Here is a 23574-nt window from a genome sequence, read left to right as displayed (position 1 = left end):
GCTCTCGAGAGGTGGCGTGGCGTATTGGGTAATTTCTTGGTTTGGAGCGGGCCCGACTTCGTTATGACTGGCGTCAAATTATCATTTTCTGTCTACTAAGTTGTTTAATGACTGGCTGTGGTCAATGTCTCCACCTCATGATCCCATCAAGCACTCCTCTCCTCCAACACAGCCAACCCAACCAGATCCGGTGCCGGATCCGGGCCGGGCGCGCCCACGACCACAACATTCCCATCCCCCTGATCGAGACCCTCGACCTCGACCTCCAACCTGCCCGTCTCGAACCAATCGCCGCCGCTGATAGGCAAGGCCCAGCGCTTGGGGCCGCCACCGTTGACGCTGAGGGTCAAGTTGCGCGTGTTGGAGCCGGTGGACCAGGCCGACTGCAGAGCGACGTCGTAGTTGATGTAGTCGATGGCGAGCAGCGCCCCTGACGACACGTTCGAGAAGGTGACGGTCGCGCCGGGGTACAAGTTCACCGCCTTGGAGCCGACGGGGAGACACTCGTCGGCGCCGCTGCCGCACTGTGTGATCGTCGCGGTGCCGCCCTCGACCACGGCGTCGGTGACGGGATAGTACTGCGCTTCGACGAGCTCGGTGTTGGTGCGCGTGATGTCGGACAGGACGAGCAGCTTCGCCTCGTGGCCGGCGAGTTCTAGCGTTAGCTCTTCACTGCCATCTGCGGCACCGAGATCCCGGGCGCCCCAGACGTCACGCACGGCGCCGGCAGCGGCGATGCCGAGAGCGGGGCTGCTGAGGTTGAGGGCGACGGTCTGGCTGGCGTTGCGCCAGTTGGCGACGGCGACGACGAGGCGGTCGTCGGTCAGGTTGCCGGCCCAGATGTCGTACTCTTCTTCCGTGTAGCGCCGCACCAGGCGCGCCTGCTCGCCCAGCGCGTCCTGGTTGATGGCGAGGGCCTCTTCGTTGCCGAGGATGTCCAGGGATGCCTGCGGCGTGAGCGTGGCGGACATGGGCGCGCCGATGGTCAGGGGCGATTTGTTGATGGCCCACATGGTGAAGTGGAAGCGCTCTTCTTCAAGGCTGAGGACGTTGAGGCCGATGCTGCGGATTTGAGTGAGCGGATGTCGGGCTTTTGGGGTTGATGGAATAATACGCACACCAGCATATCCATGTCGGCGTACTTGCCAACACCGGTGTGCTTCCAAAATGGGACGACTTGGTTCGTGATGCGCCAGATGGACGACCAGCTGTTGTAGATGTCGTTGGAGATGCGCCACGAGTTGCCCCATTTGGGTGCCCAGACACCGAGGTCGGTGCCCACGCCCCATTGACAGATCTGATAGAGAATGGGCCTGTCTACCGCGTCGAGTGCTTGCGACATCTTGGCAAAACGGGTAGACGGATCGGATTCGCTAGGCTCGTAGACTACAAAGCGTGATGGGGAGGTTAGCTTGGAGAGATGGAATTGAGCAAGGGGTGCGTATCTTCGGTCTCATTGGCCCAGCAGTTGTCGTACTTCAACGCATCGCCGCCCCATTCGGCGAAGGACTGTGCGTCCTCGGTCTCGTAGCCTGAATCCTGTTAGATCCCGATTTTTTGATGCCTCGCCGTGGGGGCTTACCCAAAGACGCCACCAGGAAGATGTGCTCGGGATCAGTATTGCATTGCCAGCGGCCGGCTCCTGAATACAGGCCGAATTGCAGACCCAGGTCGTGGATGTACTCGCCCAAGGCTGGGAAGCCTGAAGGGAACAGAGTAGAATTCCAAGTGATCCTGCCATCGGCGGTTCTATTTGTCGAGGGCCATCCGCAGTCGGTAGTGACGATGTCATAGCCCTTTTCGGCGAGGCCAAGATCCACGAGGCCTTGGGCGTTTTCCTTGATTATCTGCGGAGAGGTCAGACGAGATGTCGGTCAATGGCAGAGAAAACGCACGGTCTCGTTGGGGAAACAGCTATAGTAATTATAGCTATTCCAGCCTAGCTGGGGGGTAGAGGTCCGAACCACGGCTGCCGCATGTCGGCACAGGGCAATGAGGCCCGCGAGCACTGCTTGTTTCGCAACCATTGCGCTGCCGGTCTTGTAACTTCTACTTTGCCATCGCTCTCACACGCCAATTGTCACTTTATATGGCCTTATATCCCAGGGGAACGTCATTAGAGCATTTGTCGCCCACTTTTACCCCGACCAGGCCACTCCGGCGTGATGCCTCAAAACTCCCACCGGAACTCGTCGCCGTTGGAGCGGAGCGGTGGGGCTGAGCTTCGGCCATGCGGGGGAGATTGCGGGGAGGCAAGCCGAGTACGCCGGCACCTTCCATCTGTGGAGGTAGTGCCACCCTGTGTCTCCGGCGGAGCCAAGTGACCTGAAATCATCATGACTTCCACTATTTTCAAGAGCTTCGTCGCCGATATCGCCAGGAGCTATCCGGATGCCTGGGTTCGTGACATGTCCCCCTGGCCAACGCGCGAGGCTGTGCGTATTCTGTGAGAGAAAATAGAAAATGAAACAAGTCTATTTCTTGACCGAGGGGACCTGCACTTTAAGTACGAGGGTGGTACGCCACAACCAAGCCAGGCCACGTGCCGAAGACAACCAGTCGGACTAATCATGAACCGACCTTGTTCACCGACTTGACATCTTCAGCTCGCTTCCAAAGGGCCAAGGCCGCACCATCCGTCGTCACGAAATATTACCGACTCATGATCCCAACAGCCTTTAACTGCTCTGGGTCCAGTCATGCCCTGTTTTGATGCAAAACATATCTGGCCCGAGAGGCTTGGCAATATCAGACCGTGCAACTGCTCGCCTTCGTTGTTATTCATGGCCGAACCGAAGGATTGCGGAGGGTTCGCCATAGGCGGAAAAACCGACGACATTAATTTACCCCGCATGCTCATGTCGTGGGCAATTGAAACCTGTATAATTGTTAATCCCACATAAGTGCCGTTTTCGCAATGGAGCTGGGCAGAGTTTCCGCTGTTCGCACATCATGGCCGGCTTCGGTAAGAGGAGCATCGTCCTCCTTCTACCCCTTCTCTGCTCCCTGTTCGGAGTCTCCGTAGCAGCTCAAGATGACCCGGTTGTCGAGCTCGACTACGGCACCTTCCAAGGCCGCTACAATGCCCAGTACAACATCTCCTACTTCCGCAAAATCCCCTTCGGCGCCTCGACCGCGGGCGAGAACCGCTTCCGAGCACCGCAACCGCCTCCAACAATAACCAATGGCACGTACAACACCGACCAGTCCTTCGACATGTGCCCGCAGCGGACCGTCAACGGCTCAGAAGACTGCCTCTACCTGGGCCTGTACTCGCGGCCCTGGACCGCCGACTCGCCGCTCCGCCCGGTTCTCGTCGTCTTCTACGGCGGCGGCTTCATCCAGGGCTCGGCCAGCTTTTCGATCCCGCCACCCATGTACCCGGTGCTCAACGCCACCTCGGCCAACGACTTCGTCGTCGTCTACCCGAACTACCGCACCAACGCCTTCGGCTTCCTCCCCGGCCGCGCCGTCAAGGACTCGCCCACGGCCGACCTCAACGCCGGCCTGCTCGACCAGCGCGCCGCCCTGCGCTGGGTGCAAGCCAACATCGCGGCCTTTGGCGGCGACCCGACCGCCGTGACCATCCAGGGCCAGTCGGCCGGCGGCGGCTCCGTCATCGCCCAGGCCATCGCCGCCCATGACAGCGACGAGAAGCTGTTTTCCCGCGCCCTGCCCGGCTCGCCCTTCTGGCCCAAGACGTACGCCTACGACGCCCCCGAGGCCGAGGCCCTCTACGCCGAGCTCGTCGAGCGCGTGGGGTGCGCGGACCAGGCCGACCCGCTGGCGTGCCTGAAGGCCGCCGACGCGCAGGCCATCAGGGACGCCAGCCTGGCCATCAGCGCCCTCAACACCTACACCACCTCTTCCTTCAACTGGGGCCCCGTCATCGACGGCGACTTCCTCCGCACCCCGCTGTCCGCCGTTGACTCATTGAACGCCGACGCGGTGGCGTGGTCGACGTTCAACACGCACGAGGGCGAGAACTTCGTCCCGGGCGGCCTGGGCCAGCCGAGCGGCTCCAACGGCTTCAACAACTCCGAGGCCGGCTTCGACTTCTGGCTCAGGGGCTACCTGCCGCGCTTCTCGGACGCCCAGATCGCAGAGGCGAAGCGCCTGTACCCGGCCCAGGGCGATGCGGAAGAGGCGGCGTGGAATACGACGACCGTCAGGGCCGGCATGGTGTTTAGGGATTCCGTCCTGGCCTGCCCGGGCCTGTGGCTCGCTGAGGCTGCTGCTGGGGAGAAGAAGGGGTATTTGAGCGAGTACACCATCAGCCCCGCCAAGCACGGGAGTGATACGCAATTCGTGAGTGATTTTCCCTTCTTCTGCCATTTTTCGCTTACTGATATCTTCCCTTCTCGGTATACAGTGGAATCAAGTGAACGCGGTCCAGAAGTCGCAGCCCGTCACCTACAACGGATTGGCGGGTGCAATGGCCAGCTTCTTCCAGACAGGTGATCCCAATGCTCATAAGCTGACTGACGATTCACAAGCCGCTGTTCCCGAGCTCGACGAGGGGAAGGAATGGGTGGTGAAAACCGAAACTTTTGAAAAGACGGACATTGACAGACTGAAGACTCGGTGTGCCTTCTGGAGAGAGAATGCCCAGGACATACCACTATAAACGAGATACACTCGGTGTACGAGATAGAATAAATTCCTAATAGTTGCAAAAGAATAGATTTGGCACAAAGGCCGTTCGAGAAAAGATCTAACTTCGGGTATCATGAAATGGGCCATTAATGCATGCGGGAGCGTATAGAGGGGTACTGCAGCCGAAGGCGAGCGTGAAGAACAGCGCTAAGTCTGCGTCAGTACCTTTGTTACGAAGAGTAATGTACATGGGCAGTAGAAGCTATTGTTCGGACGTAAATGTGAATTCCACATTTACGTCCAGTTAGTTCCTTCAGCTGCCCATGACATAAGTGAAAAACAGCTTCACGCTAGCCATCGGCTGCAATACCCATCTGAACATACTTTTCCGACAATTTCTCGTCCTTACCATACAATTCTTGGAGTTGTGCGCTACGTTCCCTCCATCTTGACATCTTGGCCATTCGGCTGCTCTTCTTGCACCGCCTCAGCCGTCTTCTCCGGCTCCACTTCTTTCTTCTTGCCTGTAAACCTCTCGGGTACGCCTTTCGCCACAGCGAATCTCCCCTCACTTCGTGGGCCAACAAAACACCCTAAGAGATTGCTCCATCTCGCCGTGCCCATCCCTCCTCCAAGCCCACTAACGAACCTGCGGATGCTTCTAAATGCGAATGCATCCGCATACGGCAGTCCAGTGAGAGGATCGCGGTAGCGCGCAGGCTGAGCTGTGATGCAGCAAAGCTCGCGGTGAGGCAGATGAGCGTTCCGAGCACCACGGCCAGGGGGAGGACGTGTGGGAAGAGCGATGGGCATGCCGGCCGGCCACTTGAAAAGAGCGCGAGAAAGCGCATCTTTGTCTCGCGGGCGAAGGGAGTCGAAATTTTGGAGCGTTATGAGATTGCGGACTGCCCGCAGAACGACCCGTGGTGGTGGTGGCGGGACAGGAACGGCTGATTGCACCTGCTGCGACGTTTCTGCATGGCCATCCGCATTGATAGGCTTCGATGATTCTTGGGCTGACACAGGACCTGTGGCCGCCAGAGGCAATTGAGATTGCGCAGAGGGCGGGCGCTGGGCGGGAGCACCATTCGTCTGATGGGCGTCCATAGATGCCCAGTCAAAGATGCCGTCGAGGAAACCTCCAGCTGACTGTGGCGGAGCAAACATAATGCTGTGGCCTTGCCCAGGTGCCATCTCCGCTGATGCCGCCGTGGGATTGGCTGGCTGGGTTTCAGACGGTTGTGTTTGAGAAAGGTGGGGCTGAGAAGCCTGGGTCGCTGTTGGTTGGGCTGGTGCAGGTTGCAATGAATCTTGCTGCGACCGAATTTGTTGCGTTTCTGCCGGCTCTGTTTGGGAGCCATCTAACCCGGAAGCCTGGGGCTCGCTCGGCTGCGGTTGCGAGGTTTGACCAACCTCGCTTGGCAAGCTTTGAGTTTGTTCCAAGCTGCCAGCAGGCTTCTCGGCTCGCTCGACTTGTTCGGCGTTAGTTGCAGACACTTCAGGTTTGACATCCACAGCAGACTGCATTTGTGATGCACCGCTTGCCTGTTGTCCACCCTGTTCGGCCGAGGCGCTGGGCTGGGCATCTACGATGCTCGTTTCGGTGTCGTTTGCCAGGGGCGGCTCATCATCAAGCTCCTCGATCTTGCAGCTGTCCTTCCCCACGTGCTTTAGCTTGTCGTTGACCCATAGCGACGGGCCGCTGTAGTAGCGGACGAAAGGTCCATCCAGCTTCCGGTTTTTCAGAGCCTCCAGGCGAGCCTTGTTTTCCTCGGCCTTCAGTCTCTCTGACTCCTCCCACCGGCTTAGCGTCTTACTGTTACGCTTCTCGACCCGTGCCGCCTCGACTAGCCGTTCCTGTTGTGTCATGGGCTTGGGTTGATCCTTCTCCTTTCGCCGCTCCGCTCTCTTCATCACCTCGAGGACATGCAGGCGATGGCGTTCCTTCTCCTCCAGCCCTTGTGTGAGAACCTGCTTGTTCTGAACCGTGAGGCGTCGCGACGAGGATCGAACAGGCCCCTCGGTGGCCTCGGGCAACCAGGAGACGCGCTCGGATTTCTTCTTCGGGCGTGGAGGTGGAGGCATCGATTCGGTTGGGGTCGTCGTCTTCGCCTTCTTCTGGCGCAAAGCGGCTTGCGCGAAGGGGTCTTTTCGTTTGCGCTTCTGCAGCAGCTTCTGCTGGCGCTCCTCTTTGCGTAGGACCTTCTCGCCGGCGTCATCGTCGTCCTGCTCGCCTTCGTCCTCGTCCTCGTCGCCAGACGACTCCAGGGCGACGTCTTCGGGCGCGACGGCGTCGGCGCCGCCGAACTCGTCGTCGTCGGCATCCTCGGCCCAGTGCTCGTTGTTGTAGAAGTCCTGTGCGTCCTGGTGCTCGTCTGGGCGCTCCTCTTGGTCGAGCAGCTTCCGCATCCAGTTGCCGGCATTGGAGCGACGGGAGCGGGTGACCACCATGGCGGGCTCGGCATCGGAGGAGCTGCTGCCGCTGCCATTGGCGGCTCCGGGCGACGCGCGCTCCATCTCGTCCTGAGACATGGGCTGGAGGTGGTGGGTGACGTCGAAAGTTATGCCGGGCGCGCCTGGCAGGAAACGGTCGCGGCGGCGGCTAAACAAATGGCACCATGCGCGTCATGCGACGGAGCTTTGCAGGAGCGCGGGGAGGGGCAGGCCTCGGCTCGCGGCAGCCTTCAATTTGGGCGGACTGGAGCGGACTGAGTCGTTGTTGAGCGCGAAGGCGAAACAGGCCCTGGCGGTGCTAGCGGCGTGGAACTTGAAACAATGATTGGCTTCACAGAGGCCAAATCAACAGCGGCTGCCCTGGGGCCATTGCTCGCTCAGATCGCCGGCAGCACGGCCGGGTGCTGGCCCGTTCAGTTGGAGAAGCGGCCGCCCGCGCTTCTCCAGGCCCTTGAGCGCTGGAGATCGCGTGTGTGCTGCTGCTCGCGGGCGCGGGCACTGCATGCAGGGGAAACAGGCTGGCGGGCACTCGAGCGTCGAAGGATGCAGCATAACGAGGGGCGCCCGCACCGCTCTGGACGCGCCATACCACGTACCTATGTAGATAGTTCGTTTCAGAAATGGGATTGCGCCCCGCGGCGGCCAGTGGGCTGGCTTCTGTCTCTCGCGCTGAAGCCACGACGCCTCTGGCAGCCCACGCGTGCACCCTTGCGCCCGCTGTCCTGTGCTCTGTTTCTGCTCTGTCTAGTCGGGGCGCATCTTCGTCAGGCACAGGGCACTTCGCCTCCATTTGTTCCGCCGAAACTACAACCAACCTCGCACCCTCCACCACACCACCACCTTCTCCCTCTCCCTTCGTCCCGTCCCGAGCGTTGCGGCCGTCATTTTAATCAGCCCTGTCGTAATTCGTACCTCCCTTCTCCAGGCCCGAGCCCGGCCTGTCTATTGCACCGGCTGCGTCTGTGTATAATCCGCGCCTTCGTCCAACCGCCGCCGTACGCAGTCCTGTCCGCTCGCACACAGGCCCCTCTGCCGCGCTCGCGCTCGCTGCATCACCGCCCGTCGCTCCTTGACCGCGCCGCTGTGCATTCTGGCGGCCCGTCGCCCGGAAAGACCCCTACCCTGTCACCTGGGCCTCCAGAGCCCGTCACTGTGGCCACAAGAGCTTCCCCTTGACGTTGGCACCGAGACCCTGCCGCCCTAATTGCCCCCGTCTGCGACAGTCCTCGACGCGCGCGACTCCTCGGCTCCGCTGCATCTCGTCCGCGCCGCGCTCCGCACTCGCCGTCTTCTGCCCGACACCGCTGCTCCCTACGTCAGCCGGCCTGCGAGCTCAGGGCGCGATTTGTACAGTGGCCGCGAGACAGCAAACGTCGAGCGCCAATCCTTCGACTCGGTCCACCACGGTGACTCCAGTCGCCGCTACATTCCTTTGGCCGGCACCAAGCACGTTTTCGCCTCAGCCCTGGTTTTGGTAATTGAGCGCGCCCGCTTTTCGTCCTTTCGAAGCTTTGAAAAATCTCAAGGGCCATACAGGATTCGCTTTAATTCATAATGGCTCCTCCGACCTCGAGGCCCGAGCATCACATCAACCTCAACTACCTCCCCCAGCTCACCCCGAACCAGCCGCGCTCCGGTTCCTCGACCGCCGCCACTTCGCCCATCGAGCCGCCCACTGCGGCCAACAATGTGAGGTATCCGCTGGGTAATGGGAGCAGCATGGCTGCGATTGGCAACGCGACCGCAACCGCTCGCATGGGTGCTGGCTCCCCGTCGCACGACTACGGCGGCAGGCTCTTTTCAAAGAGGTATGTGCATCCCCACGCCATTTTGGCGCGTCACCGTCTGACCGAAATCCATCACTAGGGCCAGAGAAATCCAGGCGCAAGAGGGTCTCAACCCTCAAGTTTGGGGTCCTCCCACCAGCGGCAACTCGACGCCTCTGCGAGAGACGATCCCCGAGTCGCCAAACGGCGAGAGCTTCCCCGACTTCAACGCCGCCACCGGCATGGAGCAGGCTGCACAGCAGACCGCGTCGACCCGGAGGACTAGGGCTGGAACTCTGCCCTCCAGGTTTTCGACCGCAGGCGTCCTCAACAGCCTCAAGCCTCAGGCATCTCTTCTCCCGCAGACTTCCCGGCCGACTCCATCTACTAGCCCCTTCAAGCCAGGCTCACACACTCCGACTGATCTGGGAGGATTTGGCTCGGGCGGCTCCACCACAAAGTCGTCCGCCATGCTTTCGCGCATGAGGGCCGGCTCGATGCCCCAGCGCCCAGGCTACCTCTCCAATTCCAATCCCTTTGGTTCGTCGGTTTTCTCGTCGAACTGGGCGAGCGGCCGCGAGCGTGGTAACACGCTCGCCAGCATCCGCTCCTCCGAGGGCCCCTCGTCTCCTGCGCAGTCCCACTTTTCGAGCCAGTCGCTCGCCGACAACGACGTCAAGACCCTGGATTACCTCGGGCTCGTCGATACGCCGCAGCAGTCACGTGCGACGTTGGCTCCTTCCGACATTGAGATCATGCTAGAAAACCAAAGGAACGCGCTTCAGCCGAACATGATTGCCAATCTTGCCGCCATGAACAAGCAGAACGCCGCGAACCGCTTCAGATCATACTCTGTCAATGCGAAGGAGAAATACGCTGACGAGGAAGAGGAGGAGATGGAGCACATGGGCCAGTACGGTCAATACAGCGGAACTCTGACGCCCACGCCTGAGGCCAGCGCTGCCGCCTATGCCAACATTCACGAAGCCGTTCGCCAGCACAATCTAGAAGTGCAGGCTTTCGCCAACTTCGCCAGCGCGAGCCGTCCGAGAGCCCGGACTGCAGGTGTTCTCGAGTCTCCGTCCACTCGTCTCCTCCGCAACTATCTTCCCACCGCTTCCAGGCTGGACAGCAGCATCAGCGCCGCTGACCTCCAGCTGAGCGAGGAAGCCGAGTACAGCGGTCTGACCGAAGCAGTTCAGAGCTTGAATCTTAATGGCAAGCCGATGCCCGATTCAACGGGTGAGGAAGGCGCTCTCGAGGGTCCCACCAGAGCCCTATGGCTTGGCAACATTCCCTCCTCCACCACCGTCTCTTCTTTGAACGTTATCTTCAACGTCTTCGGCCCAATTCATTCCACCAGGGTACTAACTCATAAGAACTGCGGGTTTGTTAACTTTGAAAACTTGGAGAGCGCTGTTCGTGCCAAACAGCAGTTGAACGGCAAAGAAATTTTTCCGGGCGCCGGCCCAGTCCGCATCGGTTACGCTAAGGTCCCTAGTGCTTCTGGTACTCCGGGCCACAACGGACTGTACCCATCGCCGAGCCCTGACCCGAACTCGAAGACCCAGGGAGATGGATCGTCCCAGGCAGCTGGTAATGCTGCTGGCCGCCAGGCCAAGGACGTGCGTGTTGACACCACCTCCGCCCCTCCGGCCATTCCCAATCTCCGGGAAATGCAAGGCGAAATCATCCAGATTGTGAAGGATCTAGGTGCGACCGACGAAGAAGCAATGAACATCGCAGCGAACGTTAAGTACGCGTTTGAAAACGACCATTACGAGCCTGAAATTCCGTCGATTCCGGAGCCATCGCACAACAGGGTGCACGATGCTCCGAGGCTCCGTGAGATACGCAAGAGGATCGACAACAACTCTTGCACTCAATCGGAGATTGAGGATGTCGCCATGGCCATGCTTCCCGAAGTTGCGGAATTGTCCTCGGACTACCTTGGTAACACCGTGGTGCAGAAGCTGTTTGAATACTGCTCTGAGAGTGTCAAGGAAGCCATGCTCAACGAAATCGCCCCCCACCTCTCTGAAATTGGCATCCACAAAAATGGCACCTGGGCCGCACAGAAGATCATCGATGTAGCCAGGACGCCTGTGCTCATGAAGATGGTTGTTGACAGCCTTCGCCCGTACTCGATGGCCCTGTTCCTTGATCAATTCGGCAACTATGTCATGCAGGGCTGCTTGCGCTACCAGTGCCCCCTCAACAACTTCATTTTCGAGGTCATGCTGGCCCGCCTCTGGGATCTCGCTCAGGGCAGGTTCGGCGCCAGGGCCATGAGGGCTTGCCTGGAAAGTCACTTCGCTACCAAAGACCAGCAGAGAATGGTCGCCGCTGCGATTGCGCTGCACAGCGTTCACCTCGCCACAAACGCCAACGGAGCTCTTCTCCTGACCTGGTTTTTGGACACCTGCACTTTCCCTCGCCGCCGCACTGTTCTTGCGCCACGTCTTGTGCCTCACCTGATAGCCCTTTCCTCGCACAAGCTTGCCTATCTCACGGTCCTCAAGATTATCAACCAGCGGAATGAGCCCGAGGCCCGCGACACTATCCTGAAGGCACTATTCTTCTCTCAAAATGACGAAACCTTGGAAGCTATCCTGCGCGATCAGTCCTGCGGTGCTACGCTCATCTTCAAGGTTCTGACTACTCCGTTCTTCGACGAGAAGATCCGCCCCGAGGTCGTGCAGAATGTTCGCAACGTCCTGATCCGCATCAAAGCCCAACCTGCCCAGGGCTACAAGCGTTTGATGGACGAAGTCGGTCTCTCTACGCGCAGCGGCGGTCCCAATGCGCGCGACAACCACGTGCGGGACATGTCGCCTGCTTCGCGCCCTGGCTCCAAGCAGGCCAACTTGTCCAATGGCGGCATGCACCAGCAATCAGCTGGCACTCCCGATAGTCAGATGAACCGGCCCTTCTTCCCACCCGGGATGCCGCAGCCACAGTTCGACCCTACCCTAAGCCTTCAGCGCACCGCTAGCATGGACAGCCAAGGCTTCGACCAACCGGCCTTCCTTCCTAATGGCCTCGGGGGCTACGGTGCCAACCCTAATCTCGCCCTTGCTGCACAGTACCAGCAAGCGATGCTAGCTGCTGCTCAGCAGCAATCGCGTGGCGGTCCGGCTGCTTTCGGCTACCCGCCTATGAACGGTATGGGTGGATTGCCTGGCATGAATGGTTTCCCGGCAGCCACCGGTAGCCCTGCAGATGCGTTCCGCAGCAGCCCTCTCGGCGGTGCGCCAGGGCTTGGTATGGCACCTGGCTTCGGCCAGCCGGGTCCCGCTCCAATGATGGGTTTCCAGGGATCACCCGTGGTTGCGCCGCAGGCTCCTTTCGGTTACCCACCAATGGGCTACGGCGTTCCCCCGATGGGTCAGCAAGGGGTACAGCAGCAACAAGCCGCAGCAGGCGGTCGCAGGAACAGGGTAAGTGCATAAACCTTTCCGCCGGAGGATTCGATTGATTTTAACAAAAGTCTAGAGATGAGTTCCGCCTGCCTCACCAGTGTGGGTTAACTGGGCCCAATCCCTGTATCAGTAGAACGCGTGCCGCGTTACGGACATGCGCGGAATCACGGTCTTACGACGATCGCCCTTCTTTTGAGAGCTGACGCCGAATCAAAAGCTGTTGGGATGCACTGGATGTTCTCTCAATATGCACACTCTACTTGGGCCTTGACTACGGGGCTCTTCTACGGAATTCGTCGCTCGTTTACGACTGTCGGAGGAATGCGGAGCTACGGTGTTCATTCGGTGCTGTGGAGTTGGATATATTTCCTTCCCACTTTTTTTCCTATTGTTTTATTTCTGCTCTTTTCTCCTTCATGTATCAAACTTCACTTCATGACCGGGGCCGGATGAATTCGGAATACGGTGGGGGATGAAGTTACGAGTGATGCAGGAAAGATGGGACATGATTGTGGACTATGACTCGACTTTGGAGTGCCTGGTCCGAGCGCCGTCTCGATGTACTGCCTTACTCCTTTCAGAAATTCCCCCTCTCTTCAAATCTGCTTCATACAACTGCACAATCCTAGATCACCATCCATTTGCGTGGTGGCAAGCTTTTTGTTCTTTGATCTTTTCTCTTTTCCTTTCATGAACATCAAGGAGGAGAGAAATGGGCATGTAGATCACACATCACCTTCTGGCTTTGCTCACACCCAAGAAAATCTCACAAAAAGGCAATGTTTTTGATTTCGAAATGGCTCTTCTATATTTCGTTGCACATGAGGCACTCTGTATACGTTGCTTTCGGGAAGCTGCTCATCATGTGTGCTGCTTTCTCACGAAGTTCGGGCTTGGAGTCTTTTGGCTGCTCTTCTATCCATGTACGCATCCTTTACGGTCGGAAAGAAAAGATGAGCGAGAAAAAAAATTGAGTTGGATCTGCTTCTTAGCTTTTGACACGGCCGTTGCTACTGAATCTGCCGCCAATGCACTCTTTACGTGTTGATGATGTTGAAATATCGCCATCATGATTGTTTTCAGCCATCGAGTGGTCTTTCGTAGACCTTGCTGTTGTTTACTTCACGCAGTTCACTTGCTTGTGTTCGGTTTGATTTTACAGTAAGATTGATACAATCTATAAGACGCTATCTCCTATCTACTAATACGAAGCCCGTCTGCTCACTCTTCTTCACACTTGCCCATATGCAGCTCTGTATCCTGAGCTGCGAGTTTAAAGGAGTACACCCATCGTTCATTTGTTCCCTTGGGTTGTGCTGGTGGATGGGGAGGTGCTTGACTCTGTGTTGGTCTTCTCGTGGTGTGGTAGATTGACATCTGATCCTGTTGATCGAGATAACCCGGTCGGACTGTATAGTCCCTTGAAGTGCCCCCGGACAGGTTGGCATCAAATTTCTAAATCAGCTGTGGTTGGTCAAGTACTATTTTTGTCGGTAACGGGGAAAAACTTTGCCATGACACAAGTGTAGAGACCGAGATGATCGTATCGATAGCGACAGAAGTATCACTGTTCCGCTCAAATGCAATGGAGGTGGCGGCTCCTGCAACGACAAATATCTTTTTTTGTACTATAATTAGGTGGGTCTATTTGACAACAGCAAATGCCCATTCTTTTGTGTACATGAGGCTGGTGCAGTTTGGAACAAAGTACTGCAGCGGCGTGTGGTCCGAGGGTGATGGCGGCGATGCTGTCCATTGATGTGGCATTGGCGGAGGCACGATGTGGCGAGTTGCTTGGGGTGGACATGAGAGTGAGCGCGGCCCTTGCAGAATGTGAGAATCCAGAGTAGACATCGAACCATCTGCGCGGCATACATTACCAGCGGTTGCATCGGACTGTTCCTTCGGAGTGCGGATGGCGTCGACCGAATCGCGACCGAAAAAGTTGGGGTTTCTCAAAGTCAGACGGCCCATAGTTGGACCACCATCTTCGGCTGAGAGTTGATTGATGTGGAATGTCCTCCACCAGCACTAGACATGCTTCCCGAAGGGGTGTTAGTCAATTCCTAGCCAGATCCAGCCGATGACTGCTGACGAAAGCCACTCACAAATCCGCATCTCGAAAGCAAGCGGAATGCCGGGAACTTGCTGTGTTGCAGGTTGCTGCACTTCAAGCGTAATTCTTTGGCCCCTTTCGCGAGCGTCTTGGATTCCTCAAGGCTGTTGTGCTGTAGGCCTGACGCAATTTGATTGTCACGCAGTGCCATTTCCTTTTCCGTCTCCAGCTTCTTCTCTTTTTGAACATAGCCCAGGATTGCTTCCTGGTGTTCCTTCTCCTTTTTCTGAATATCGTCCATCAAGTCCACGACAACCTGAAGATTGTCGATACGAGCCAACGTGATTTGATGATCGTTTTCTGCCTCAATCTTGTTGACCTCGGCTTTGTGTTCAGCTTTCAGCTGCCGGATGATCGCAAGGACGTCGTCTTTTATCGCCTGCGGGTCATTATGCGGGACTTCGTTCTAAAGCTTGTCAAGAAGGCAGCCTCTTGGTTGGTGTTAGTCGTGTCTATAGGTGCCTCCTGTTTCTGAGGTCCTTTGTCGGTGGACATGGTTGCGGGGTGAGTTCCTAGCATGCTAAGAATCTTCGTAAAGCCGCACTAAAGGCAATGGATGTAAGACAAGCGTAGAATAGATTTCGGCGCTATCTTACGAGTCAGCAAAGCGTATAATACAGATGTGGTAAGGAAGGAAATAATCACCCAAGAGCCTACTACAAAATGCGCGAGCGGATGCGTTAACACAGCGAGGCGAGGTAAAATAGATGCGTAGAATGAGCTGATGAACCTAATCGTCTCCGTAGACTCGAATGGCATTGAGATTGGCGATATGATTGTGCCTTTGCACCAGCTGAAGTCCACGGTCGGGGTATCATCCCCCTCTCGGAGTTGCTTGCCTTCGTGGACGAGGTTACGGGCAAGGGGTACAGGGTGGACCTACTCTTGTACGGGTCAGTGCAGCTGTTCGTAAACAACAAAAAAGAAAAAAAAACACTAACTCGGCCGTAGAGCCCAATCCTTAAGCTATTGCCATGGTTATCCAGGAACACCAGTAGGTGTTTATGGATGATAAGCCTGGTTTCTGCCGGGAGCTCAAGGAAAGGAAAATGGGTGAGATCTTGCGGGAACGCACGCGTAGGCGTGCGTGGATCACCGTGGCCGGTGTCATCGATGACGTTAGCGACTTTGTCGCTAAGCACCCCGGTGACCGCGCCCTCGTCCGCGGAAGGCGTGGCCATGTTGACACTCGGAGTTCTCGTTGAGGTTGTCGCGAGGTCGAGGACGATGAGTTTCACCCGTAGTGGGCTGGCATTCTAGCAGCAGGCTTTAAAACAGCTTGCTTAACAGGTGGCTTGGCCGGCGCCTTGGCTGCGGGACTCGATCTTGTGATTGGATTCGCCATGTATGCTGAGAAACCGATAAACATGGTGAGGTCAACCGTACTGGAGAGTGAGTTGCAGATAAAAGGTTTTGCGATGGTGTCATGTGTTAAAGTAAGAGTTTCTTACCTATATGGCGGGCCGGTGGTAGCAGAACTGCTCTAATCCGGATGCGAGTAGCCGTCAGCAAATGTGCGCAAACCTTGGGGATAATCTTTGTTATGGCCTCAGCTCAACTTCCAGCATATCTTCAGGTACGATGCCTGAGGTATTTCGCGTCGGCATGCGGGAGGTCGTGGTTGCTGCGGCGTGAGAGCGGTGGCTCCGACACGACAGATCGCAAGGAGTCGTGTAGTGGCTCGTCGATCGAGATGTGCTCCAGTGTGCAGCAGGTGATGCCCGCATGCTTGACGGGGTGGCATGCCATTAGGCTGGGGCCGAAGGCGCATGTTTCGGCTTGCAGCTGGGGTCGGTCGCATTAGCTCGTGCCGAAGGTCCCGTCAACGCAGCTCCTCCCCGACAGGGCTAGCGCATGTTGACACCTGCCTATTCCTACACCAACCCTCCATCCCTCAAACACATCCATCAGTACTAGGACTCGCACGACTGCACATCTGCAACCATACCGAGCAATTGGCGTCCGCATCGCTTGTGTTCATCCTCCGCGAAATCCACACCTCCGAATGCGTTTCCAACGGTGGTGGCGTGGAAACATCGTCGTTGGCTGCTCCGATGGATGGCTGCACGCACAGGCCTGCTCTGCAGGATGTCTGCCAGAGGTCCGACGGTCTCAGGTATATACGAAGTGGGTGTGTATGCTATGAATCGGACTTTCTGTTGGTCGACGTCATGGTCATGTCCTTCCAGGTCGGATCGTACGCATGCTGGCTGGCACAAACAAAGGCATCGATCCTCGCCATGAACATGGTCAAGATCGCGATGCCAACTTGTGGTCGATGGTGGGCGAGACAGAAGCGAGATCATGGGGAGAGCCCATTATGTCCGGGTGGAGTACCTCATCGACATCCTCGAATCCGGGCTGTTCATCATGACAACCGCGTCCAAAATTACCGCGATGTACCTGACCTGGGTCATCATCGGGTTCGGCCTCGGTTCTGCACAATCGCGAGATTACAATCCGCTGCAGACTGAGCACGTCTACGATGCGCATGTCGGAGCTGATCAGCACGGCCCTCTCGCACGAGGTCAAGTCCCACGTCAAGATCGAGAACCGGCGCGGCTTCACGAAGATGCCTAGCATGTCAGGAACTCACCCCGCGACCATACACCGGCAAAGTACCCCCACACCAGGAGGCACCTACAGGCACCACCAACACCGACCACGAGGCTGCCCTTCTCGATGAGCCCTGGAATGAAGTCCCTCACAACGCCCCGCAGACGCTGAAGGCCGGTGTCGGCAGCTAAAAGCTAAGCACAAAGCTGAGGTCAACAAGATTGAGGCAGAACACGATCATCAAACCACGTTGGCTCGTATCGACCATCTTGAGCTGGTGATTGGCTTGAAAGGAGACGTTTAGAAAAAGGAAGCTGCCATCGCAGAGGCGCAGCTGGGACGCTTCGCGATTACGAGATTAAAACCCCGAAGAAAGATTACCAGGAAGGGATTCAAGACTACATTCGAAGAGAGAGGAAGTTAGAGGCGGACAAGGCAGCGGCGCTACAATGCAAGGAGATGGCTTCAAACCTACAGCAGAACAGCATTGCGGAATCCAAGAGTTACGCTCGAAGTGCAACGACCTGCAACAAGCTCTTAGAGATGCGAACCAAAAGGTTGAAAGGCAGAAGGCCCATATCGCCAACATTGAACAAAAGCGTGGCGAGGAAAAGGAGCAGCTACATGACGCTGAGAGCGAGTTGGAGAAGCTCGAGGTGATGGGAAGATTTCTCGAAGGGGACAATTTCTTGGACGACGACAAGATCTTGAAAAGATGTTGCCATCTCGAAGGTCCAGCTGGAGAAAAAGAGCCCAGTGACGGTTTGCGAGGAGCCTGACTGAAAGAAGCCGCCCTCCAGAACCCTGAACGTCGACCTACCTGCATTTGAACAGCTTGTTCTTACATCTGTGGCGCATGTCCAGAAACCCGCTGCACGTCCTGAAATTGGTACCCGCCAAATGATGAACACGGCCATCCGCAGAAGTAGTTTGGTGTGTTTGTAGTCTGGCTAGGTCCCACAAGATCCCGTTTTTCTTGGCGATGCGGCTCAAGCAGTATGTCACCATGTAGTCTACTTCCTTCTCCGAGAGGTTGAGCGCGGCTGCCTCTGGTACTGCTGCTACTACGCGGAAGGCGTACCTGGCCTGAAGGTGGGAGCAGGCGGACGTCCCGTGCGGCTTCTATCCCTGGACACGTCCCGAACCACCGAGTGCGATCTATGCGACGACCGCCTGCACCATGACGCCTGTGCTGCACCTGCCAGGCGCCAGGCCCCTCATACGCCACCTGTGCTGCAGAATCGTTGCTTCTTGGTGTTGAACCCAGCTTCCCTCATTACCACGACGGCAACAGCAATGGTGACAGCGGCTCAACGCCAACCTGGGGCGAGCTCCAGCCGCACCGTGACGAGGGACAGGAGGTTCTAAACGTAGGTTGGTCCTTTGTCTACTGTCCCAAGGGTATTGCTGGTCCCTCACGCATCCAGGTGCCCTGGCTCTGGCCGCGTCCCTCAGCATCTGTCCTCATCCGACTGTAGCAGCTCATAGATATCAGGCGGGTGGTGCAGTTGGCAACTGCCATCCTCGATGAAGGGTGGGAGGCCGCTGCTCCAGCACAGCCGCGCCGCTGCTTTGGAGCAGCGGTCAGCTACTACCTCCCTCGATGCACTCGGACTTGGCCGATACGCCCTAAGGATGGTAGCTGCCAGCCGGTGGCCGGGCGATAGTATAAGAGAGGTACGTTTCCATCCTTTTCTCCTTTTCCTCTTCTTCACGCAGTCCTCCTCCGCCGCCGCAGCAGCAACAGCAACAGCAGCCGCAACAACAGCAACAGCAGCACCGCCGCCTCCACCACCGCCCACCGCCACAAGTAAGTTTTCAAACCCATTACCCAGCTGTTCAAATTCCTGCGAGCTTCACTGAGCACACCATGACCCCTACCATGCCTCTTCACATTCTTCACTCGCATCCTGCTTCTTTGATTTGACCTTGTCGATTTCTGCTTTTTGACCGTGGCTTGTCGTGTCATTCACCTGCACACTACCTCCGTTGATCCCCATCGAGCGATTACCCAATTAGGAAAGTAATAGTAGCTAACATATATATAGTGCCCAAAGTAGAGACCAGGCGTGACGGCACCGTCGTCGTTTATGGCTCCGTAAGTCATCTCTGACTTTACTTCCTTTTCTCTGATGGCAAAACACACAATACCCCCCTCCCCGAAAGATGTCACATCGGTACAATCTTGTAATTGTGGCTCCCAAGACCCTTACGAGAACCACGTTCATCTTGTCTCCTTTTTACAAACCTTTTGTTTTCTTTTTACAACCCTTTTATTTCCTTCCCACATACCTTCCACAATCCCATGTCACTATTCATACATCTTGTCTTGTCGTGTTGCGATTTATTCGCTGCTTTTGGGAAATCCAAATGTGGTAATATGGAACGCTAATAATCTTGTAGAATGCGCTCATCCTGCAGACCGTGCAGCAGGCTCTGCAGGCCGCCGGTGCCGGCGGCGGCGGCGACAAGCCGCCGAACAAGAAGCGGCCTTTGGGCCACCAAGACGATGAGGAGCTCGCTCCCCCCCCCCCCGGGGTAAGTCACATGATCATTCAAGTCATACCCCACCCCAAAACGTCCCATTTTCGCTCGATTTGATCTTTCCCAAACTGGATGTCAATGATGACTGACTGTCTATTTAGAAAAAGACCAAGGAGGAGAAGGAGGCCGAGAAGGCCAAGAACAAGGGCCGCCAAGCCCGCCAAGGAGGGCAAGAAGGGCAAGAAGAACAAGAAGGGCGAGAAGCCCGCCGAGCCCGCCGCCGACGCCGCCAAGGTTCCCCTCCCCCCTTCGGAGGATGACATGGAGGTGGACAAGGGCCTGTAAATAGCTGAGAAATCCAGACTGTCTTCTTCGTGCAATCATCCCTCATTTCGTCTTCTATCTGTCCACCGGGCGGCAGTTGTGTGTCCGTGACGCCGCAGGGAGCGGGGACCTAGTGCTTGTTGTGTGCTTAGCGCCTAGGGGTGCATACGTTTTTTTTATGTAGAACGCAGAAGTGACGGCGGGGGCGAGGCGCCCCCCAGATGTTTTCTAGTTTTTGGTTTGGCAGTGATGGAGGGCGCCGAGAAGCTAAAGGCGGCGGGTGAAGCATGCTTCTCGAGTTTCGAAAGGTTGAGTCTGCGAAATGTCCAGACGTCCGCCGAGCGATCTGGAAGAGGCATCTGACAAATAACCAACACAGCGATCCGCGGAAGTGGCTCGGGGTACTTCTCGAACTTCGAAAGGTCAAGCGTTTGCGAATTTCTTACGATGACTTGGGGCAACCTTACGACCGCGGTTGGGACTATTCCGAAGAGTACATCAGTACAGCAGTGGCTTTCGTTAGCTACCTACGAGCTCATCTTCTCAAAAACGCCGATGGGCTAGGAAAACAGAACATTCAGATTCACCAACGCCACTGAGCCACGTTTACGCAGGAACGTTGGAAGAGGGAAAAAATACAAAACCAATTTCTCATATGTGGGTGCCCACGTCTATGCCTTCAAAACCAGAGCGGGGCGGTGTCAGCGATCAGGGCGGCGGGAGCCAGCAGCGTTCTTTTATTGCGTGATTGGATGTTATCTTGTATTATTTTGTTTCGTCTTAGTCTGGCGCCCCGGAATATTTACCAGATCCTGATACAGAGAGCGTCTAGAGTTTCTCAAAGCGGCTTTCCAGGCGACGCGTATGGATACGTAGTACAGCTAAATTACCTGCGTTTAGTCATGACCGCGGTTGAGTCCCGACTCTGACATAACTAAAATCAAAGCTCCCTGATATTCATCGCCATCAAGCCTGACTTCCTACACTGGGTCGCCCGGAACAGCAAATAATTTGACGCAGGTAACCTTTACGCCTATAGTGCTTAAATTCGTCTTCGACCTGTGCGGTACTGATGAGAGAATTTCGAGCTTCAGCATCGCGAGCTGTATCAGCTATTTCTGCATAGCTTATGATGCCTGTTAATTGTGCACTTTTCAATCACATTTGAAGTCGTGCCTTTGTGGAACTCTCTCCGTTCCTGCACGATGTCGTTGTGCTCGCCGTCGTGGTCAATCAATTGCGTCCTTACTTCTTCTCAAAGTATTCCTCGATTTTCTCCACGATATCAGCCTTCTTTCCTGCGACAGAAATGTGTTTACTATGCGCCCAGTCTTTCAAGACAGACACCGTAAGCTGCCAGTTTATTAGCGTGTCGTTCAACGTTCATCCATCGAGAATACGTACCTTCGCGATCGTTCCCTTCTCATACCGTGACTTCATCTCGCCATCATCAATCGCATCCGAAGTCTTCGCCGGTACAGCTCCGGTGCTCGTTTTTTGCTTCTTAACAGTTGGCTTCGAGTCTTCTTCCGGCTGGCGCTTTCGAGACGATTGGGCCCAGTTACGGAATTCCTCTTCCAAGGTCTGACCCCACTCGACGACTTTGTCGCCGACCCGCTTGTCGATCTGCCGGTACTTCGGGACGGTCTTATCATCAGGCTTTTCCGGGAGCTCATCTTCCAAAGCTATGGCTTGAAGGATTCGGTAGAACCATTGGAGCGCTGGGTTCGGATATCTGCTGGGGTCATACTCGCCCTTGGGAAGAGTCAGGTTCTGGACAATGTCGCGCATGACGTCCGTCAGATTGTCAGAGGCCCGGACTAGTGGTGTTTCTGGGTTCTGACGAATGTCGTCTACATAGGGCAGTGGGATAACCCACAATCCGGGCGGTCTGATCTGTTCGTTGCGTTCACCGAGCCTCTCCTTGCCGGGAATAATAGCCGCGAGGGTAGGAACTGCATTCCGACGTGGTACAAACCAAGCAATCGCCATCTTCTCTTTCTTCAGCAAGTTCTGCTGCAATGCCGAGAAGACGCGTGTGGAGCCGATGAAATCAGCCTCGGTGGGGTAAATGAACATCGGGCAGCGCATATTGGCCCACTCGGGAAGCATTGATAGAGGTTTGAAGCCAATGATGCGGACGACAGGGTCGCCAAAGTAGCGGATAGCCTTGGTCTCGTCCTCGGAGAAGGAGACGGTCTCCCCACCGAATTTGTATGCCTTTCTTATTTCCGTCTTTTGCACCTCCCGAGCTGTGTCTTCAGCAATCTTGGTCGAGGAACCGATAGCAATCTGAGGCTTTTCTCCATTCATCCAGACATAGCAGCTTCGGACCTTCTCCTGGCGCTTGATCAGAATGTATCCCTTGATGCCAATCTTCAATCCCGGGCCAATCTCGAAGGGCAATGAAAACAGGGCGCGACGTGGAGCAGCTTTGGAATTGATGTTCGAGATGAGCGATTGAAGGAGGCTGATTCCGTCGCCCCGTTCAGCGGTCTGAGCGACTTCAGTGATTGGTGCGGGGGCTTCGGGGTCGGTAAGAGAAGGGCGGTAGACAATGTCCTACAACGCGTCAGGATTGGCACACTCTGAACCAATTGGAATTGCCTACATCGAAGAATTTCGCGCGGTCGAAGCCATGGTCGGGATGCGCGATAGGAAAGAGCTCGATTAGAACTCCTAGGTCGTACAAGTCCTTTGCGCGCACAGCTGCAGCTTGTCTGAGGCTCTTGTCATTGGCATGCGGATTGTCGTTATCCGTGACCAGGAACAGTCGTCTTGACGTGAAGTTGGGCGCCTTGGTAGTGAAGATCTGGTTCGCGCAGAACAGCACGTTGGCCATGGATACGGGCTCCTCGGACGGCACAAGCAGCTTCTTGGCCTCTTCCTCGTCCTCGACGAGGCCGCGCAAGCGTTTCACATCGCCAGCGGCGGGGACATCCAGATCGGTCAGGAGATAACAGTGTGGATATTGCAGTGCTCCGCGCGCGCCTGGCGTTCCGTCCTGAAACTTTGACTGCTCAGTGCCGAAAAGCAAGACGCCCATCATGTCATTGGGGTGCGAGATGATGCGCTGCTGCATGAGCTGGTAGGCGCATTTGAGGGCGGCAGATGTGGGCGAATCGCGGTCGGCTTTCTTCGAGTCTGAGGGCGGCGGCCTCTTCAGCATCGAGTGGCTCACGTCGATGGCGAAGAGCACCGCGTCTTTGACGGTCTTGTAGCCCTTCACTGGCTGTCAGCGCGCATTCGATGCTGTGGAAATCAGTGGAACGCACGGTCTCATCGAGCGCCTCTTCTTCATCGTCCTCTGCCTCTTCCTCGCGATTGTAGCGCTCTGCCGGGTTGGCCATTTTGATGTTGTTGCAGAGTGCGGAGTAGCTTGACGCCCGGTGCACGTCACTCACGCAGCGCGCGCCAGGCAGCAGCGCGTGCGCACGTGACCTCAACTTGTCTTTCAGCTTCCATGAATCAATTTTTGATCTGATCGATGACTCTGTGAGCGGTCTGTACTCCGTGGCAGTGTGTGAACTGGCCACTGATCGGCGGGGACTGCAGCCCTGGCGTGCGGGTAGACATGATTGGTCAGAAGTCAATGCTGCATTCGTATTGGCTGCTTTCACCCATCTTTTCTGTCGCTCTTGTCCTCTTGTCTTTGTTTCCTTCTGCTAGGCTCTTTTACGTCTCTGTGCCGTGTTCTCGCTCTCCACAAGAGGGTCATGCGGGACTTGAAAGTGATGCGGTGGAGATCAGGCGGCCTCGTTGTTGTACATACAGTAGTCTTCGCCTTGCTTCACCGACTTCAGCCAGTCTCGGCTGAAGCAAATACCCCGCATCTCACATTTCCATGCTGGAGAAG

At 56.4% G+C, this 23574-nt stretch overlaps 9 protein-coding genes across 9 annotated transcripts; 4 read left to right on the top strand and 5 right to left on the bottom strand.

Moving 5' to 3' along the window:
* Nucleotides 1–146: 146 nt before the first annotated feature.
* LTHEOB_2463 (Alpha-galactosidase precursor) lies at nt 147–1342 on the bottom strand (the record flags this gene model as incomplete). Its single annotated transcript, XM_035511278.1, has 2 exons — nt 147–1062; nt 1119–1342. The coding sequence occupies 2 exons, from the start codon at nt 1340–1342 to the stop codon at nt 147–149; spliced, it is 1140 nt and encodes a 379-aa protein (XP_035364172.1).
* Nucleotides 1343–1407: 65 nt separating this feature from the next.
* On the bottom strand, nt 1408–2232 carry LTHEOB_2462 (Alpha-galactosidase precursor; the record flags this gene model as incomplete). Its single annotated transcript, XM_035511277.1, has 3 exons — nt 1408–1532; nt 1583–1847; nt 2143–2232. The coding sequence occupies 3 exons, from the start codon at nt 2230–2232 to the stop codon at nt 1408–1410; spliced, it is 480 nt and encodes a 159-aa protein (XP_035364171.1).
* Nucleotides 2233–2952: 720 nt separating this feature from the next.
* On the top strand, nt 2953–4627 carry LTHEOB_2461 (Carboxylesterase; the record flags this gene model as incomplete). The annotated part of the gene is made up of 3 exons (XM_035511276.1): nt 2953–2965; nt 3029–4308; nt 4373–4627. 3 exons carry the CDS (start codon nt 2953–2955, stop codon nt 4625–4627), a joined length of 1548 nt encoding a protein of 515 aa, XP_035364170.1.
* A 401-nt stretch (nt 4628–5028) lies between these two features.
* LTHEOB_2460 (Signal transducer) lies at nt 5029–7128 on the bottom strand (the record flags this gene model as incomplete). Its single annotated transcript, XM_035511275.1, has 2 exons — nt 5029–5745; nt 6010–7128. The coding sequence occupies 2 exons, from the start codon at nt 7126–7128 to the stop codon at nt 5029–5031; spliced, it is 1836 nt and encodes a 611-aa protein (XP_035364169.1).
* A 1476-nt stretch (nt 7129–8604) lies between these two features.
* LTHEOB_2459 (Rna binding protein) lies at nt 8605–12317 on the top strand (the record flags this gene model as incomplete). The annotated part of the gene is made up of 3 exons (XM_035511273.1): nt 8605–8858; nt 8917–12256; nt 12312–12317. The coding sequence occupies 3 exons, from the start codon at nt 8605–8607 to the stop codon at nt 12315–12317; spliced, it is 3600 nt and encodes a 1199-aa protein (XP_035364168.1).
* A 1565-nt stretch (nt 12318–13882) lies between these two features.
* LTHEOB_2458 (uncharacterized protein) lies at nt 13883–15535 on the bottom strand (the record flags this gene model as incomplete). Its single annotated transcript, XM_035511272.1, has 4 exons — nt 13883–13986; nt 14119–14269; nt 14347–14678; nt 15430–15535. 4 exons carry the CDS (start codon nt 15533–15535, stop codon nt 13883–13885), a joined length of 693 nt encoding a protein of 230 aa, XP_035364167.1.
* A 1189-nt stretch (nt 15536–16724) lies between these two features.
* LTHEOB_2457 (N-ethylammeline chlorohydrolase) lies at nt 16725–17101 on the top strand (the record flags this gene model as incomplete). Its single annotated transcript, XM_035511271.1, has 2 exons — nt 16725–16886; nt 16988–17101. 2 exons carry the CDS (start codon nt 16725–16727, stop codon nt 17099–17101), a joined length of 276 nt encoding a protein of 91 aa, XP_035364166.1.
* A 258-nt stretch (nt 17102–17359) lies between these two features.
* LTHEOB_2456 (uncharacterized protein) lies at nt 17360–19739 on the top strand (the record flags this gene model as incomplete). The annotated part of the gene is made up of 6 exons (XM_035511270.1): nt 17360–17566; nt 18116–18284; nt 18630–18720; nt 18978–19008; nt 19314–19448; nt 19611–19739. The coding sequence occupies 6 exons, from the start codon at nt 17360–17362 to the stop codon at nt 19737–19739; spliced, it is 762 nt and encodes a 253-aa protein (XP_035364165.1).
* Nucleotides 19740–20963: 1224 nt separating this feature from the next.
* LTHEOB_2455 (DSB repair complex subunit Ku70) lies at nt 20964–23068 on the bottom strand (the record flags this gene model as incomplete). Its single annotated transcript, XM_035511269.1, has 4 exons — nt 20964–21071; nt 21123–22280; nt 22330–22941; nt 22994–23068. The coding sequence occupies 4 exons, from the start codon at nt 23066–23068 to the stop codon at nt 20964–20966; spliced, it is 1953 nt and encodes a 650-aa protein (XP_035364164.1).
* Between the last annotated feature and the right edge of the window lie 506 nt (nt 23069–23574).

This window comes from Lasiodiplodia theobromae (genome assembly GCF_012971845.1).
Source record: "Lasiodiplodia theobromae strain AM2As chromosome Unknown scaffold_6, whole genome shotgun sequence".
Classification (NCBI taxonomy): Eukaryota; Fungi; Ascomycota; class Dothideomycetes; order Botryosphaeriales; family Botryosphaeriaceae; genus Lasiodiplodia; species Lasiodiplodia theobromae.
This window is presented reverse-complemented; position numbering and strand designations above follow the sequence as displayed.